General features: G+C 55.3%; 1 protein-coding gene across 1 annotated transcript; it reads right to left on the reverse strand.

Moving 5' to 3' along the window:
• Positions 1–1,666: 1,666 nt before the first annotated feature.
• Positions 1,667–4,313, reverse strand: LOC106845304 (large ribosomal subunit protein eL32-like). Its single transcript, XM_070519939.1, is given in 3 exon segments — positions 1,667–1,702; positions 3,506–3,917; positions 4,291–4,313. Coding segments are annotated over 3 exon segments (471 nt in total).
• Positions 4,314–15,540: the final 11,227 nt, after the last annotated feature.

The following is a 15,540-nucleotide window of genomic DNA, read 5'->3' on the forward strand; positions in this document are numbered from 1 at the left end:
ATTTTCGTTTTTCCAAGAAAGCAGAGAGAAGATGCCCCTGGTGATGGAGCTGAGATGCTAGCCCTTCAGATGCCACAGATCTTTGCCCAGGAAGGCTGCCTGGAGGCCTGGTGCTCTGTCCTCCCCGCCATCACCACAGAGCCATGATGTCATAGCCACAGAAAGAAGCCCACCAGGAGACGGTCCTTTCTGAGCTCCGGCACAGAAAAGCCATCCTGCACACACCCTGGAAAACCTACCGACCCGCAGCCTGGGTTCTGCTTGAGTCAGGGTTTTTTTTTTCCCAGAAAGGACTCACCCCCCCAAATGAGGCTGAGGTCCCCCAAGTGACGTCAGCCACAGCAATCACGGAGGTGCACGCATGGGTCGGTTGAGGGTTTGGAGGTGATGGGGTTCTCCTTTGGAAAGCTGCCCAGAGGAGCGTCCAGTGAGAAAGGTTGGCAAAGGAGGCGATGGCCTGCCTTCTCCCAGGTGGGTGTTGGGAGCCCAGCCTGGGTGCCAGGGGGTCCCCAGGGCTGCCCACAGTGTGTGCGGCCGGGCCACTTTATGAGGGACTGAGCAGGGAGGGGGGACAGTGTGAGGGCCTCGCCCCTGCTGGAGCACCCAGTGAGCCCAGAGTGAGAGCCCACGCTAGAAGAGGCGTCCAGAACAGCTTTGGGTCAGAGACCAGGTTCCAGGCCAGCTCCGCCATGCACGGCCGTGTGACCTCAAACATGTTAACTTCCCTCTCTGGGCCCAGCTTTTCCCTTGTAGAATGGACCTAACGAAGTGCCTGTCTCCTGGGCACTATGGGGATCCCATCACAGGCGAAATCCTGGGCCCGGGTTCTAGAACATGGGGAGGGGGTCATCGACATTGGCCTGTGGGGCTGGAAAGGGCCTGAGAGATCATCTAGGTCTCATCCCCTTGGATGACAGATGGGGAAACTGAGGCAGCAAAGGCAGAGGCTCCTTCTAGAGCTGAGAGAACCACTGAAATTGTTTGGTCCCAGGCCTCTTGTTGAACAGATGGGTAAAGCAGGCCCAGAGCTGAGAAGTGCCGCGTTAAGGTCTCTTGGTCACAATGGCTTCCTTCCTCCGCTCACACATTCACTCATCCTACGCGTATGGACGGGTAATATCCCACATCTCTGCAGCATGAGGGTGCTCTGGCCCCAGCCGCCAGGGTCCAAATCCAGACCTTGCACTTCCTACCTGTGAGTCTTAGCAATCTGCTTAGCCTGTTCCTCTCAGTTGCCTCATCTGTAAAATGGGCTTAGGAGGTTTAAGTAAGTTGATAAGTGGGGCACCTGGTACCTAGTCAGCACTCCATAAGTGTTAACAGTTATTATCTTTTAAACACTTATTGCAAGAAGCAGTGCAGGGCAGTGATGGCAAGCTCTGCCTCTGGAGCTGGGGAGACACGGGTTTGAGTCTGTTCACTGCCATTTACTAGCTGTGTGGCCTTGGAGAGGTCGCTCGCTGAGTCTGACCCGACATCTGTACGATAGGCATAATAAAGGGACAAATCTGAAAGGATTCTTGTGAATTTGGCATTATCATTATTGTTGTTCTTATTGAGTTGTTGTTACCCGTGCCAATCCTGGGGGCTGGGGGCTGGGGGGTTGGGCTGGGGTGGTACAGGGATGGCAGAGTAGGGCAAGAGGCATAGTCTGCTCGACCGAAGCTCAGCCCTTGAGGAAGAGTTCCAGGCCTGATGCAGCCTGGAAATGCACCCAAGGACACTCCAGTGAACCCATGGAGGACAGAGTGCATCACCCCAAAGGGATCCAGCTAAAAAATAGATAACTTCCATGGTGATCTAGGTGAATCCTGTGATACTAACCCAGAGAGGAGAGTGGAGGGACACTCGGACGCCAGTGGAAGCTCTCGGTTCAAGGAGTGGTTATTGACCAGGCCCTGCCCTAGGGAGCGAGATGGGGAGGAACAGACAGGGGCCTGCTCTCCAGAGAAGATTCCACAGAAAAGGAGCTGATCCTTAATTGGTGGCTCTGTTGGAGGTCGGATCCCGGGTCTGACCATGAGTAAAAAGGCATATTTGCCTCAATCTCAGAAGCCCGTGTGCTTGGGGAAAAAAAAGTAAGGGCCGGCCCTGTGGCCAAGTGGTTAAGTTCATGTGCTCCACCTCAGCGGCCCAGGGTTTTGCCAGTTCAGATCCTGGGCACGGACACAACACCACTTGTCCAAGCCATGCTGAGATAGCATCCCACATGTCACAACTAGAAGGACCCACGACTAAAAATATACAGCTATGTACCCAGGGGCTTTGGGGAGAAGAAGAAGAAGAAAAAAGAAGAAGATTGGCAACAGATGTAGCTCAGGTGCCAATTTCTTTTTCTTTAAAGTTTACTTTTGTTATTACAGAAGTAATATGCTTATTGTGGAGACTTTAGAAAACATAAGGAAAATTAAAAAAATTTAAATCACATATATCCCACTCCTAGAGATCTCTGACGCACACTAGGTATTTGAAACACTTTTTTAAAAGTTGGTTTAATGAAAGAGATTGAAGATAATCATCCTATTAATTCAATGTTGAATTGAAGGCCTAGAATGAGCAATAAGACAAGAAAAAGAAATGAGCTAAAAATAATTTTAGAGTGTATCTTTCTAGCTTACATCTATGTTCTAGACAGATGGAGAGAGACAGTCATATATATTATAAAATTTGAACTATCTTGTGCCAACATTTTTATAACTTGCTTACTGTGTCATTAGTCTTGTCTACTGCTATGCTTAATGAAAGCTTAATGATACATTATTACCTATTGCTATACATCCAGAGTTACTTTCTTAATAATAAATACCTAGAAATAAGATATCTGGAAGGTGGTAGGCAGTTAATATACTCCCACAGATGCCCACATCGTAAACCCTAGAGCTTGTGGATGCAGCAAAGCAGAGTTAAGGTAGCAGATGGAATTAAGGCTGCCTATCAGGTGCCCCTAAGACGAGGAGATGGTTTTAGATTGTCTGGGTGGGCCCAATCCAATGTGATCCCAAGGGTCCTTCAAAGTGGAAGAGAGAGGTAGGAGAGTCAGTGGCAGCGTGACGTGATGTGAGAAAGACTCGACTGGCCAGTACTGGCTTTGACGGTGGAGGAAGGCAGCCACGAACTGAGGAATGCAGGCAGCCTCTAGAAGCCAGAAAAAGCAAGAAAATAGTGTCTTCCACAGAGCTTCCAGGAAGAAATGCAGCCCTGTGGACACCCTGATTTTAGCCCTGGACTTCTCATCTCCAGAATGGTAAGATAATACCTTTATATTGTTCTAGAATACTAGGTTTGGGATAATTTGTTACAGTAGAAAATAGCAAACTAACATAGTGGGTCAAAGATTCTGCAGAAGATTTAAGACTTTTGATAACGTTCCATGTAGCAGCCAGAAAGGTTGTATCAATTTCTACTCCCAGAAGTGCCTCTGTATCCTTGCTAACATGAGCTCTTTTATTTGTTTATTTATGGCAGCCATCTTTAGGGTTTTGTTTAACACAAATAAAACATGCACAGGAGCTGTCCCTTTATTTTCTTTGTTGCAAAGCCCGGCATTGGGAGGGGTGACTCTGAAGGCCAGCTGGCTGGCTGCTCTTCCCAGGACAGCTTTGCAGTTCTTAGAGGAAACACTGTGAGCATTCTCAGCACAGTAAGGTTTGTTGCACTTCAGCAACATTGTTACTTCCAGCTCCTTGATGTTGCAGACCAGGAACTCCCAGTGTCCGCTGGGGAGCACGTGCTTCATTTTCTCGTTGCTCCCATAACCCCTGTGGGGCATCGAGAACCAACTCTTGAATCTTTTCTGCATCCTGTTGTCAGTGTGCCCGGGTTTCTACCAGCTACACTTAATTCTGACATATCAGTCTGACTGGTACTGGATGAACTTCTTGGTTCTCTTTTTGATTATCTTGGGCTTCACCCGGGGTCTGAGGACAGCGTGATGCGAATAGAAGATGGCTGCCACCTCTGTGGGCGGCGCCGAGGAAGAGCGGTAATGATAATTAAATTTCAAAAGGTATTTCCTTGATTTAACCTGCATACCTTGAATTATTGCTGAAGGTAAATATTTTTGGTATTTAATGGCCACTTGCATTTCTTCTTTGTGAAGTGTTTCTACTCACTGCCCATTTTTCTACTGGAACAGTTCTCGATTTTTATGGAGTTAGATCAGCGTCATTCTTTAGCAACGGTAACTTCTGCAAGACACTTGACCGTCAATCACTCAAGACCGGGCCCATTTCACAGATAGAGAGACGGAGCCCAAGGATGACGCGGGATCCTGCAGCTCTTCTCGCTCACCTGGCCAGCCCCTGTGGCCCCATGCCCAAGAGGCCCCTCTGAAGGAGACAGTCCAGCAGGGACAGCATGTGGAGGCACACAGGTCAAACCGTGTTCACTGCTGCACGTCTGGGGAACCATAAACACCACAGGCCGATGTGACCCAGACGTGACCAGGCGTGACTGTGACAGATCACAGGGTTTTGTAAATATCGTCTCAGCCTGCGACCACAGCGAGGCTCGCTGCTCATCCCAGACCTGGTCCCCACTGTGGGAAGCAGAGCCGAGCCCAATGGGGCAAGACATTTGGCTCTCAGCTCACTGCCATAACTTTCCCGAGCCTCAGTTTCCTTCCTGAGGATCTCCTACCTGGGATTGCCTGCTGGGGTCACTGGTTCTCTGCTCTTGGCAAGGGCTGAAATATTGTACGCTTTTGAAAAATGTTTCTGCCCTCCCTGCAAATCCAAAGATAGAGCTGTGCTCCAGAACAGCAGGGGCTCACATTTAATGAGCCTCAGTGTAAGCCAGCGATGTACCGAACCACATGGTCTCGCAGCATCCTCACAACTACCATGCGAGGAGGGGAAACTGAGACTCAGAAGCTTAAGCTCTGTGTCCTGGTAAGTTTGTCAGGCTCCTAACCATTATCAAGTTGTTCCGTGAGAATTTAGGACTAAGACGTTATCTCTTTCTCTTTAAGAATTATGGTCTCTCTTTTTAGAAAAAGAACTACATAATAAGATTTGGCTAACCCACTGCATTTCCCTTTTTGCCTTGGCTACCAGGAAACCCAGAGCTAATGTTAAGACATGATCACGGTTACTATCTGTCGAGGTGGCAAGTCAGTGTATTAGTTTCCCTTTTCTTCTTCTTCCATGTGGCTTTTTTTGTTTTCCTGTTTTTGTGTTAAATCTTTTTGCTACAGTGGCCCTCCATTCAATACTTTCCAGCAGCAGGACACTGATTAAGTCACTTAACCTCTCTGCATTTTAGTTTCCTCGTCTGTAAATCAGAGGTAATGATGGCACTTGTCTCACAGGGTTGTTGTGAGAATCAAATGAAGTGATGTATAAATAAAAAGCTTAGCATGAGCCTGGCACATGGAAAATGTTCAATAAATCTCACCTACAGATGTGAAAACAGCCTTTGATAAAGCCAAGAGAGCCTGTCCTAAATGGGAAGACTTGGCTGGATTCAAGGCCAGCCCGCTGTGGACCTGCTGTGTGACTTTGGGTCACTTGCTTCCTTCTCTGAGCCCTGGCTTTCCCTCTGTAAACTGCCTGTTCTGTCCTTTTCACCATCATGTCCCCAGAGCTGGCACAGGAGAAGGGAGGAAAAGTGATGCAGGCCCTGGCCTGGCACACAGTAGGGCTCCATACATGGTTATTCTAAGATTGAAGGGCTGGTGGTCAGATTCCCTGTGGCCCAGGAGATGGTGGCCAGCATGGTGGACTACGACTGGGCCAGTGCCAGGGTGGCATTAAGGTGGGTCTGGGGTCCCGAGGACATGACAGGGCTGGGACAGGCCTGGATCAGGGTCTGGGGCCAAACAGCAAGCTCCTGTTAGGCACCTACTGCATACAGGGCTGCCGGTGGGCACAGCCTTTGCACACACTCCACTCTAGACTCCCCTGCTGCCCTCAGGGGGCTGCAGGCTTCACAGGACAGATTGATGGACATCGTCCTGAACAACTCATTCTACAGTGATTTATTGAGTACCTACTGTATCCTGAGGCATCCCCGGTGAGCACCAGGCCATGGACCCTGGCAGGACTGTCTGAGGAGATGCTGTGGTCCAGCTGCGGCAGCTTGAGCACCACAGACTAAACTCAGATGGGCCGATCATTCTGTTACAAGAAAGACAACTTCCGAGCCGTGGGCTTTGGGTTTCTGGCACCGCTGTGACTCCCAGGACAACCCTTGCTGGACAACTCCCTCCTGTTACAGGTGGAGAAACTGAGGCTCAGAGGCGAAAGGACCAACCCCAAGCCTGGGACCCAGCCTGAACCACAGCTCTCTGGAATTCTCTCCTGGCGAACTGCCCTTGCCCGCTCCCACCCTGCCTTCCCACGGAGTCAGGCGAGGGATGCTGGGTTGAGGGGCTCAGGCCAAGGCCTCGGGGAGCCGGAGCCGTCACAAAGGCTTGCAGAGCCCCAGGCCCTGCCCTCGCTCCCTCCTGGGCCTGCAACATCTTGTTGTGATTACTCTGCGGTGAGCGGTGAGCGGAGGGGAGCCGTGCGAGGCTCTCCATCACACACGGCCCGGGGGCGGGGGGGGGGGGGGGGTCGGCCACGCACAAGGATGGGGGTGCTGTGGCCGAGGACAAGGAGGGGCTGAAGGACGGGGACGAGGCTCTCAGCTCCCCGGCTTAATTGGGGATATAATAGTTATTATTATTTATAACTTGCTCTTGAAGCCTCACCAGGAGAGTGCGTTCGCCGCCTGCACCGTCCAGGCGGGCGTTAAATAATTACACCGAGACCTAATCGGCGGTGAAACTCCCCGTGGGCTCCCACTTCCTTAGTTTGCTGATTGCTGATATTTTGGGGGTGAAATATGACCATTTTTTACGATCAAAGAGATCAGAGTTGCAAAGGAAAGAAATGGAAAATGGAGGGGGGGGCCTTTCCAGTTTTCTTTTCCTCGGACTTCGTGGTCTGGTAAAGTTTCTTTAGACGTGCAAAGATTTACACACCTTTCTGCAGGGAGCCTTCAATTACAGGCGGCTCCTCACACATTTCCCCGGGCGGCGCGGGAACAGTAAGTCATTGAGGAATGGACAGGCCTCCGCGCTCACTCCGGGCCTTTGAGGAGAATGTCTAATGACTTTTTTTGAAGTGGAGGTCAAGGTTTTTTAAATAAAACAATCTGTATTAATGCCATTTCCTTTTGAGCTGTGGCTGTGGATTTTTTTGGACACGGGAGGCAGGGGTGGGGAAGGGCATCATTTTTCTCTCACCAGACAATGCGTCCCTAATGAGATACATTTATTAAAACTCTGTATATCATCACCCCGTCAGGGACGCTGAGTGGGACCCCGTCTCCCTTGTGGCTTGTTTCTGGTTAGCGGGCTGTGCGGATGGCCCCGCAGGCTGGCTGGCTCTCGTTGCCACTGGTCTGCCCCCATCCCTAGTGCAGCCTTCACCGCTGCATTTTGTGCCCGCTCCCCAGCCCCCGTTCCCTCTGGTCACTCAGATCTTGGTCCAGCCCATCGGCCGCAGGTCCTTTACCTTCCCACCCCACCTCGGCCTCCTGCTGCTCCGTGCTGGCCCCTCAGGTTCCTGGAGGCCTTCCTCCCTCCCCAGGAGGAAGTACGGCTCTGTGGTTATGCCAAGGACTCTGCCCCAGGCAGAACTGAGTTCCAGTCCCAGCTCGGCCACCAGCCCTGTGACCGGAAGCCAGCTACCCAGTTTCCCCAAACTTTCATTTCTTTATCTGTCTAACTCTTGTTATCTCTCCACCCCCGGGATTCCCTGAGGCTGCCAGAAGGTTCTGCTGAGCATCCCTAGCATCTGCCTGGTGCCCGGCTCACGGCACATGTCCACTGACGGCAGCGGCCGCTGTCCCCACCTTCACTGCTTCCCCAGACCTAGAGCAGAGCTGAGCGCAGGGCCCGTGCTGTGCCCCGCTCCCTGCAGCTCACGAGCTGGACCTGAACGGGGGCTTAGCACCTCTATCAACACGTTTTTATCCAGGGCCTGCACAGCGCTGGGGCACAAGGGAGAGAGCAGTGATGCAGACAGCCCCGTTCCACAGAGACGGCAATACGCCAATCTGGGTAGGGAAATACGCAGCAAGATGAGGGGAACTGTGGGGCATGGGCTGGAGGATGGGTCAGAGAGGACTTCCCGAAGGAAGGGGTGTTAAGCTGGCTCTTGCAGCATGACCAGAACGTAGCAGGTGACAGGGGGCGGGGTCTCGGGGCCACCAGGCAGGAGACCCAGTACATGCAAAGGACCGTAGAGCCTCCAACCTTACCTGCTCCAAGGGGCCAGGGCCAGCCGGAGCATCCTTTCTGGTCTCACTGTGCCTCACTTTCCCCTCCAGGCCAAGAACTCGAATTATGTTTTTAAACTGCTCTGCACGCACCAAGGTCAGGAGACATCCCTTCCACAAGTGTGCACTGTGCTCCTTCCTGTGCCCACTCTGGGCGGGTCCAGGGGCTGCCCTGGGGACCAGGTTGGAGCTGGCCCCTGTCCTCGCGGCTCTCAGCTTACAGAGGAACAGCCAAGACGATGTTCAACTCAGAGCTGCCTTCAGCCATCCAGTTTTCTGAGGAGGAGGATGGTCGTGGGCCCAGAGTGGAGAGCGTGTTCTCTGCCTACAGCCCTGTCTCGAGGAGCTGTGGGAGCCCTGTGTGCGCCTGGGGGCTCGGGGCCGGGGGGAAATGGTCTTGGAGACCCTAGGCAGGATTGCTAAATTCGGGAAGCTGGCTGGAGGCCGTGTCCGAGGGTTTGGCCATGGGGGTCAAGGCTGGGAAGCCATCTACTCATTCCAAGGTCTACAAGCACCCACTCTGGCCCGGCTGTGGGCTGGGGCCTGGGGCCTGGGGGGTCCTGCTCCACAGGGGCAAGAGAGAGACCAATGCCCCTGGCCCCACCTCCTCTCTCAGCCAACTCCTGCCCACGCGTGGCACCCGCTGTCACCACCGCTGGCTGCCCAGGCAAGGTCAGCATCTCTGGGCCTGGCTGGGAGCCCCTGCCTGCCTCCCTCACTGCTGCCTCCCGAGAGCTGAGCTGGATGCACCACGAGCACGAAATAAACAGCTGCTGAGGGAAGTCCTGACTGTCCCGGCAAGCCACGCGGCGCGTCTGGACAGCATCCAGACAGGCCTGGGGGCAAACCCCAGCACTGCCACTCGTGGGCTCCGTGACCTTGGGCAGGTCATTTCCGCTCTCATCTGCAAATGGGGTGAATACAGGCGTCTACACCTCAGGGGTGTCGGGAAGAGGAGTCCCCATGATGCGTGTGTCAGGCAGGGCCTTGATAAACGCTGGCACCAAGGGACTCTCCTGGGCCTGGTGATTTCTGGAAACCTCTGGAACTTACTCTCCTGGTCTGTCAAGTGGACCTTTACCTCTTGTCACTGCTGACACCCCACAGCCAAATCCCAAGGCACAGGCCGGTCACACCCCCTCTCCCCTCCTGGCTCTCCCATCTCTGTCTCTGGCTCAGCAGTCCTCTCTCTCCGCTCTCCTGCCTCTGTCTGCGTCTCCACCACAGTTTCCCTGCCTTTGGTTTCTCTGTCTCTGCCTGCCAGGAAGTCTGTCCCGGAGGAACCAGTACTCCAGGGCTCGACTGCGTTCTCTCTTACAGCAGTGGGATGGGAAGAGGGAGGGAGGGAAGGAGAGAGACAGAGAGGAGGGAAAAAAATCAAAGCCCACATATTGGTTCCAGATGTGGCCCTCTCTCACGGCCCTCTCCAGCAATTTAATTAAATTCCCCCAGACAGCCAGGAGGGTTTCTTAATGATCAAATTTCCCGGCTCCCCTCCTCGACCGGCCCACTCTGTCTCCCTGACGGATGGCCGACGGGACTCTTCCTGCCGTCAGCTTTGCCAAGCTGCGCCCGTGGGGGTGGCGGGGGGCTTCCTGGGGAGCACAAAGGACCCTGCCCTGCCCCCACCCCGGCCCTCCCTCCTTCCCCATGGGCTCGGAGCCCTCCTGGGCTCTCCTTTGGCAGAGCCCGACTGGGCCCAGCTGCGGTGGCTGGAGGAGGCCCACCGGTCCCTTCCTTTGAGGTCTGTCTCAGGTCTGGCCTGGCAGGAACTGATGCCAAGTGGGCACCAGGGGCTCCGATGGGGGAGTCTCTGGGATCAAGACTTGGAGCTCACAGACCAGCCAGAGAGCGGGCAGCCTCAGACCTCCTGGGCACCCTCCACCCATCCATTTGGCAGTCTGAGAGACCAAGGCTCAGAGAGGGCAGGGCCTGGGCCAGGATCACACAGATCTGCTCTTCAGGGCCGGGAGAGGCAGAGGCAGGTTGACTAGAGGTTAGGAGGGTGGGTCTGCAGAGGGGCCCAGACTATTTCTTGGGATGGTTCCCCCATGTGGAGCTCAGGGTGACTCTCGGTAGGACCTCTGATGCCGGAGTGGGAAGGAACCTAGGCAAACCTTGGAACCAGCGTCTTCTTGTGTGAATGGGGCAGGGGGCTGGGAGAGGGCCAGGCCAGAGCCCAGGCCCCAGACTCCCTCCCGTCTTGGGATGAGGGATCTGGGGGGCTCTGTATGGACTGAATATTTGTGTCCCCGGCCCCCAAATTCATATCTGAAGCCCTAACCTCCAGGTAGGGGTGGGGCCATTGGAAGGTAGGCAGGTTAGATGCAGTCATGAGGGTGGAGCCCCCACGATGGGATTAGCGCCCTTCTAAGCAGAGGAAGAGACAGCAGAGGGCTCTCTCCCCGCCCGCAGGCAGGACGAGGTTGTGTGAGCACCCAGCCAGATGGTGGCCACCTGTGGGCCAACAGGCGAGGCTGCAGGATGGATCCTACCTTGCTGACACCTTGATCTTGAACTTCCCCGACTCCAGAACTGTGAGAAATGAATGTCTGTTGTTTAAGGCCCCCAGCCCACTGCATTTTGTACAGCAGCCTGGGCCGGCTAAGACAGGCTCTAAGTACCTGCTCACGCTGTTCTCCTGGGCTTCTGAGGCCCTGAACGCTCGCCTCACATGGAAGAGGCTGAGGGTCAGGCAGGGCCTCTGATGTGGGCACACGGGGATGGCAGAGAAAGGCGGGTCCCTCAGTGTCCCCTCTGAGGCTCTGGGCTGCCTACCTGGGGGCTTCACCAGAGCCCCAAACTGGCTCTCACAGGCCCCATGGCCTAGCCGAGCACCAGGACCACCTGGGCGTGTCTGGTGTGGAGGGGGGGGCCACATGAGCGAGGAGGCTGGTCTTGGAGCAGGGGGCTCTGGCCAGCAGGGGCAGGTGTCCTGGAGGGGTGTATGATGGGGAGGAGCGGGGCAGGCCCCTGGGAGCACAGAGGTCCCTAGAGCTTGACTTTCCTGAGCGTCGGGGTCCCCAAAGTTCTCCTGGGTGCCCTTAGAAGAGCAAATGGAATGAGGAAGGGGACAAGAAAGTCTTGCCCTGGCCCAGCCAAAGTCCTACCACTGGCTCCTGCTCCCAGCCTCCTGGTGCCTCAGTTTCCCCCTGAGCCCATCGAGGGCAGGGTGTCTGGGAGCAAAGAATCAGGGCCCTGCCCTTCAGCTGCGGGCCCCGAGGGCGGGCTGGGTGGGCAATAGTGTCCTGAGCTGGGCTCTGAGGAGAGGGGAGCACCAGGCTCTGGGTTCGAATCCCACCTGGGCCTCAGCAGCCGGCCAAGCTCCAGTTGGTCAGTTCTCTCTGAGCCTCGGTCTCCTGGACGATGACACGGGACTCTGCTGTCGCTTCCTTCCTGGGTGTGAGGACAAGTCAATGAGGTGACGCGTGTCAAGCTCCCCATCTAATTCCTGGGGCGCAGGACGCACTCAGCCAAAGGCTGCTATTGTTCTCAACTGATGGTTTGTACGGCCGGGCTGGGCCCATGGTACCCAGCGCGCTGGGGAGGTCAGCGAGTGAGGCACAGTCCAGGCTGGGAGGGCCCCAAGGAGGGCCATTCAGGAGGGCCTCTGGCAGAGGTGACCTGCATGCTGGGAAGGATGTCACTAGACGGAGTGGGGAAGAGAAAAGGCTTTGTGGGCAGCCCAGGCCTTGCTCTGCTGTTCATGGCTGTGAACCCTGAACCCCAGGTATCAGAGGAGTGTGCTGGCCTGATTCCCGGGCTGTGGCTGATTTACTGTTCTGAGTCTTAGGTAAGACACACTGACTTGTAAAAAGGTAGAAAATATCTTCAGAAGCACAAAGAAGATAAAGGTTCCCCGGATCCCAGCCCTAGAAACAATCACCGCTACCACCCCAGCATGTGGCCGTCAAGAATTAGCCCTGCCCACATGTACATGCATACATGCACACATGCAGGCGGGCACACACACGCTTTTCCTCCATGGGATCACACAGTACCTACTATTCTGCAGCTCGCTTTGTTGAGCTGCTGTGGGGCAGTCTGGCACCTAGTCAGTCCCATGCGTCAGCTGTTATCACTGTTGGTGTTGGACAGCTGGAGAGGGTAAACTCTCCTTATGTGTGTTGATGGTTTTTCATGCTTTGTGACTCACCTGTGTGTGTCCTTTGCCCATTTTTCTGTTAGTGTTTTTTGCCTTCTTCTTGTTGATTTTTCATAATTCTTTATATATGAAGGTTATCTCCCTCTGTACATTGGATAGTCAGAGTGACTCCCAGACTCCCTGGGGAGTAGAAGGCAGGGACAGAACCTGCCAGGATCTGAGCACTGGGGGCTTGGCCCCAGGACCCCCAGCCTGTGAAGGAACCCTGGAGTTGGGCAGCAGGAAGTGGCAAGGTTATCAGGGCAGTGAGAGGCAGTGACAAGGAAAGAAGAGAGAGGTCCAGAGCTGAAGTCAGAGGCTCTGAGAGACAGAGCCTTAATGGGAGGCAGATGGAGGAAACGAGGTTGCTCTTGCTGACAGGAGGAAGGTCAGGGGTCACAGAGCTTTCCAAAGATAGGAGCCTGGGCGACAAGTCGGCGGCAGGGCCTGGCTCCAAAGGGTGGTGCCGAAGGGCTGTGACAGAGTGGGGGTCAGCTCCCCCCACCCCCGCATGTCCAGACCCTCTCAGGCCCAGAGGCGGAGGAGCTGCAGGGAATCCAAGCCCCAGAGGCCAGACATATGCAAGAGTGCCCCAGATCTGAGCTGGAGTCCCAACCTAGCTGTGCAACATTGGGCAAGCACCTAATCCTCTCTGAATCTCAGTTTCCCTGTTGGAAAAATGACAATACCATCACCTACTTAACAGGATCTATTGAGATTGTGATGTCAAGCCTTTCGCACAGCTGGCACATTGAAATGGCTCAGTAAATAAAAGTTAACTCCTGGGGCCAGCCCAGTGGTGTAGCAGTTAAGAGAGCACGTTCCTCTTCAGCGGCCGGGGATTCACTGGTTCGGATCCTGGGGGCGGACACGGCAGCGCTTGGCAAGCCATGCTGTGGTAGGTGTCCCACATATAAAGTAGAGGAAGATGGGCACAGATGTTAGCTCAGGGCCAGTCTTCCTCAGCAAAAAGAGGAGGATTGGAGGCAGATGTTAGCTCAGGGCTAATCTTCCTCAAAAAAAAAAAAAAGTTAACTCCTTATTGGTGCTATCCTGGTCACAGGACAGCGATAGTTTTCCTCTTGGCAGAGCCCACCAGCGACACCAAGGACCTCTTCATTGGCTCCAAGGGTCTCCAGGTTACAGGAGAGGAAACTAAGGCCCAGAGACCAGAAGGACCAAGCCTGGGGTCCTCCATTAGAGCGGCTTCGTGTCCCCGAAGGAGGTGAATCCAGCCGTAGCCCCTGACCCCCAGGACGGTCGCCTCACTTGGAAATGGGGTCTTTGCAAATGTGATCCAGTTAACATGAGCTCATACTGGATTAAGGTGGGCCCTAAATCCAATGACTGGTGTCATGTAGAAAGGACAGGGAGATCTGGACAGAGACACGGACACAGGGAAGAGGGCTGTGTGAAGACAGAGGGAGCCAGAGACAGGAGTGGCGCCACCACAAGCCAGGGACACCGGGGGCCGCCAGACACCGGAAGAGGCAAGAAAGGAGGCTCCTCTGGCACCTCCGGAGGGAGCACGGCCCTGCCAACACTGAGTTCAGAGCAAGGGACCCTGGATCAAATGACAGAGGCTGTGAAGCCCCTGGGTCGCCTGTGAGCTGCTGCGCCATCCAGGGCCTGGGGATCAGTTGAGAGATGGGGTGTGGAGCCTCAGAACAGGGAGAGATATTCCCATGCCCCAGGGCAGTGCCTGGGGACACTGAGGCACCTCGGAGCAAGTGCCCCGTCCAGATGCTCATTGTTGCCAGACAGGAGTCTGGGCCGGGTGCCCTATCTCCTGACTTGACAAGATAAGCTGGAAACCTCCATTCCTGTGTGAGCAAAATCTCCTGATTTCAGCCAAGGAGCACACACTTCTTTCCTAGAGCAAGAACCCAGGCAGACGTGGGCTGGGAGCCATGGACCCTGTGGTCCCGAGACCCTTCTGGAAGCTCAAGGTGGCCTGTCCTAAAGGGGCTTCACCCTGGCTGCCCACCCCTCCTTTTTGCCCCTTTAGGTAATGGAGGGGGAGGCCAAATGAGGCTTTGGAGCAACGGGGGTTTTGATAGCTTGTCTTTTGATCTGCACCACAACCTTGCAAATTTAATAACAGCGAGCAATTTATCCAGCCCCTGCTGCATACTTGACCTACTGGGTCCCCACAGCTGGACCTGGGCATGCTTTGGATTGGGTTTTCTCCTGAAATCTGTTTTGCTCTTGGTGGAGGAGACCCACTCTCCTATTTTTTATGGTTAATCCTAAAACACATCCGGTTGTCTTTAAACGTGCCTCTAACTTTTTCTCCTCCACTGGACAACTCTCCTTTCCGGTAGGTTGCAGCGGGAGAGACCCCCAAGCCCGCACGGTCGGGGGTGGGAGGCCAAGGCGAGATGTGCACCGCTGGGACGGGGACACCTCTTCATAACGGACTTTCTAGAATCGCGAAGACATCAAGGCTCCACTGTGGGACTCGAGGTTGGGGAGGCCTAAATGGGTGGCCTAAGGGAAGATGCCCAAACCCCAGAAAAGTGGCGCCAGGCTTGGTTCCTTCCTGCTCGACTCCACTTCACCGACGCTTACAGAGCTCTCGATCCAAGACCTTGGGTGGGTGCGATGATCCCGGTTTTGCAGATGGAGAAATTCAAGTTCACCCAGTCCATCACGCAGAAAGTGGGAGGAGCCAGCAGCCTGCTGGGCCACGAGCTCCCGGGACAGAGACCAAGGAAGGGTCAGGGTGGGTGGGCGTGCAGTCAGCGTTTGGGGAGGCGACAGCCAGGCCACGCCGGCAGGGGCCGTGGTCCGATCCGTGTCCAGGGTGGCTCGGGGCCCGGGTTCAGTCACCTCCTCCGCCCGGGGGAGCCGGGCCGCGGCGCGCCATGGGCGGAGCTCGGACGGCGCCCTGCGGCCGCGGGCGGGATCGCAGGGCGGCGCAGGGCCAGGCTGGGCCGGGGCGGGAAGGGGCGGGAAGGGGCGGGCCCGCGGCGGGGTTCCGACGGGCTGGGCAGCGGTCCCCGCGCTCCCTCCCGCGGGGCCGCTCCTCCAGGACGGCGCCAGCTCGCGCTCCCGGACGCGCCGTGGTCCTCCGAGCCCACAGGGGGCGCTGGCGCCACCGCTCGCTTCCCAGGGCCGGCGCGGACCGG

The sequence above is a fragment of the Equus asinus genome, chromosome 10 (assembly GCF_041296235.1).
Source record: "Equus asinus isolate D_3611 breed Donkey chromosome 10, EquAss-T2T_v2, whole genome shotgun sequence".
Lineage (NCBI taxonomy): Eukaryota > Metazoa > Chordata > Mammalia > Perissodactyla > Equidae > Equus > Equus asinus.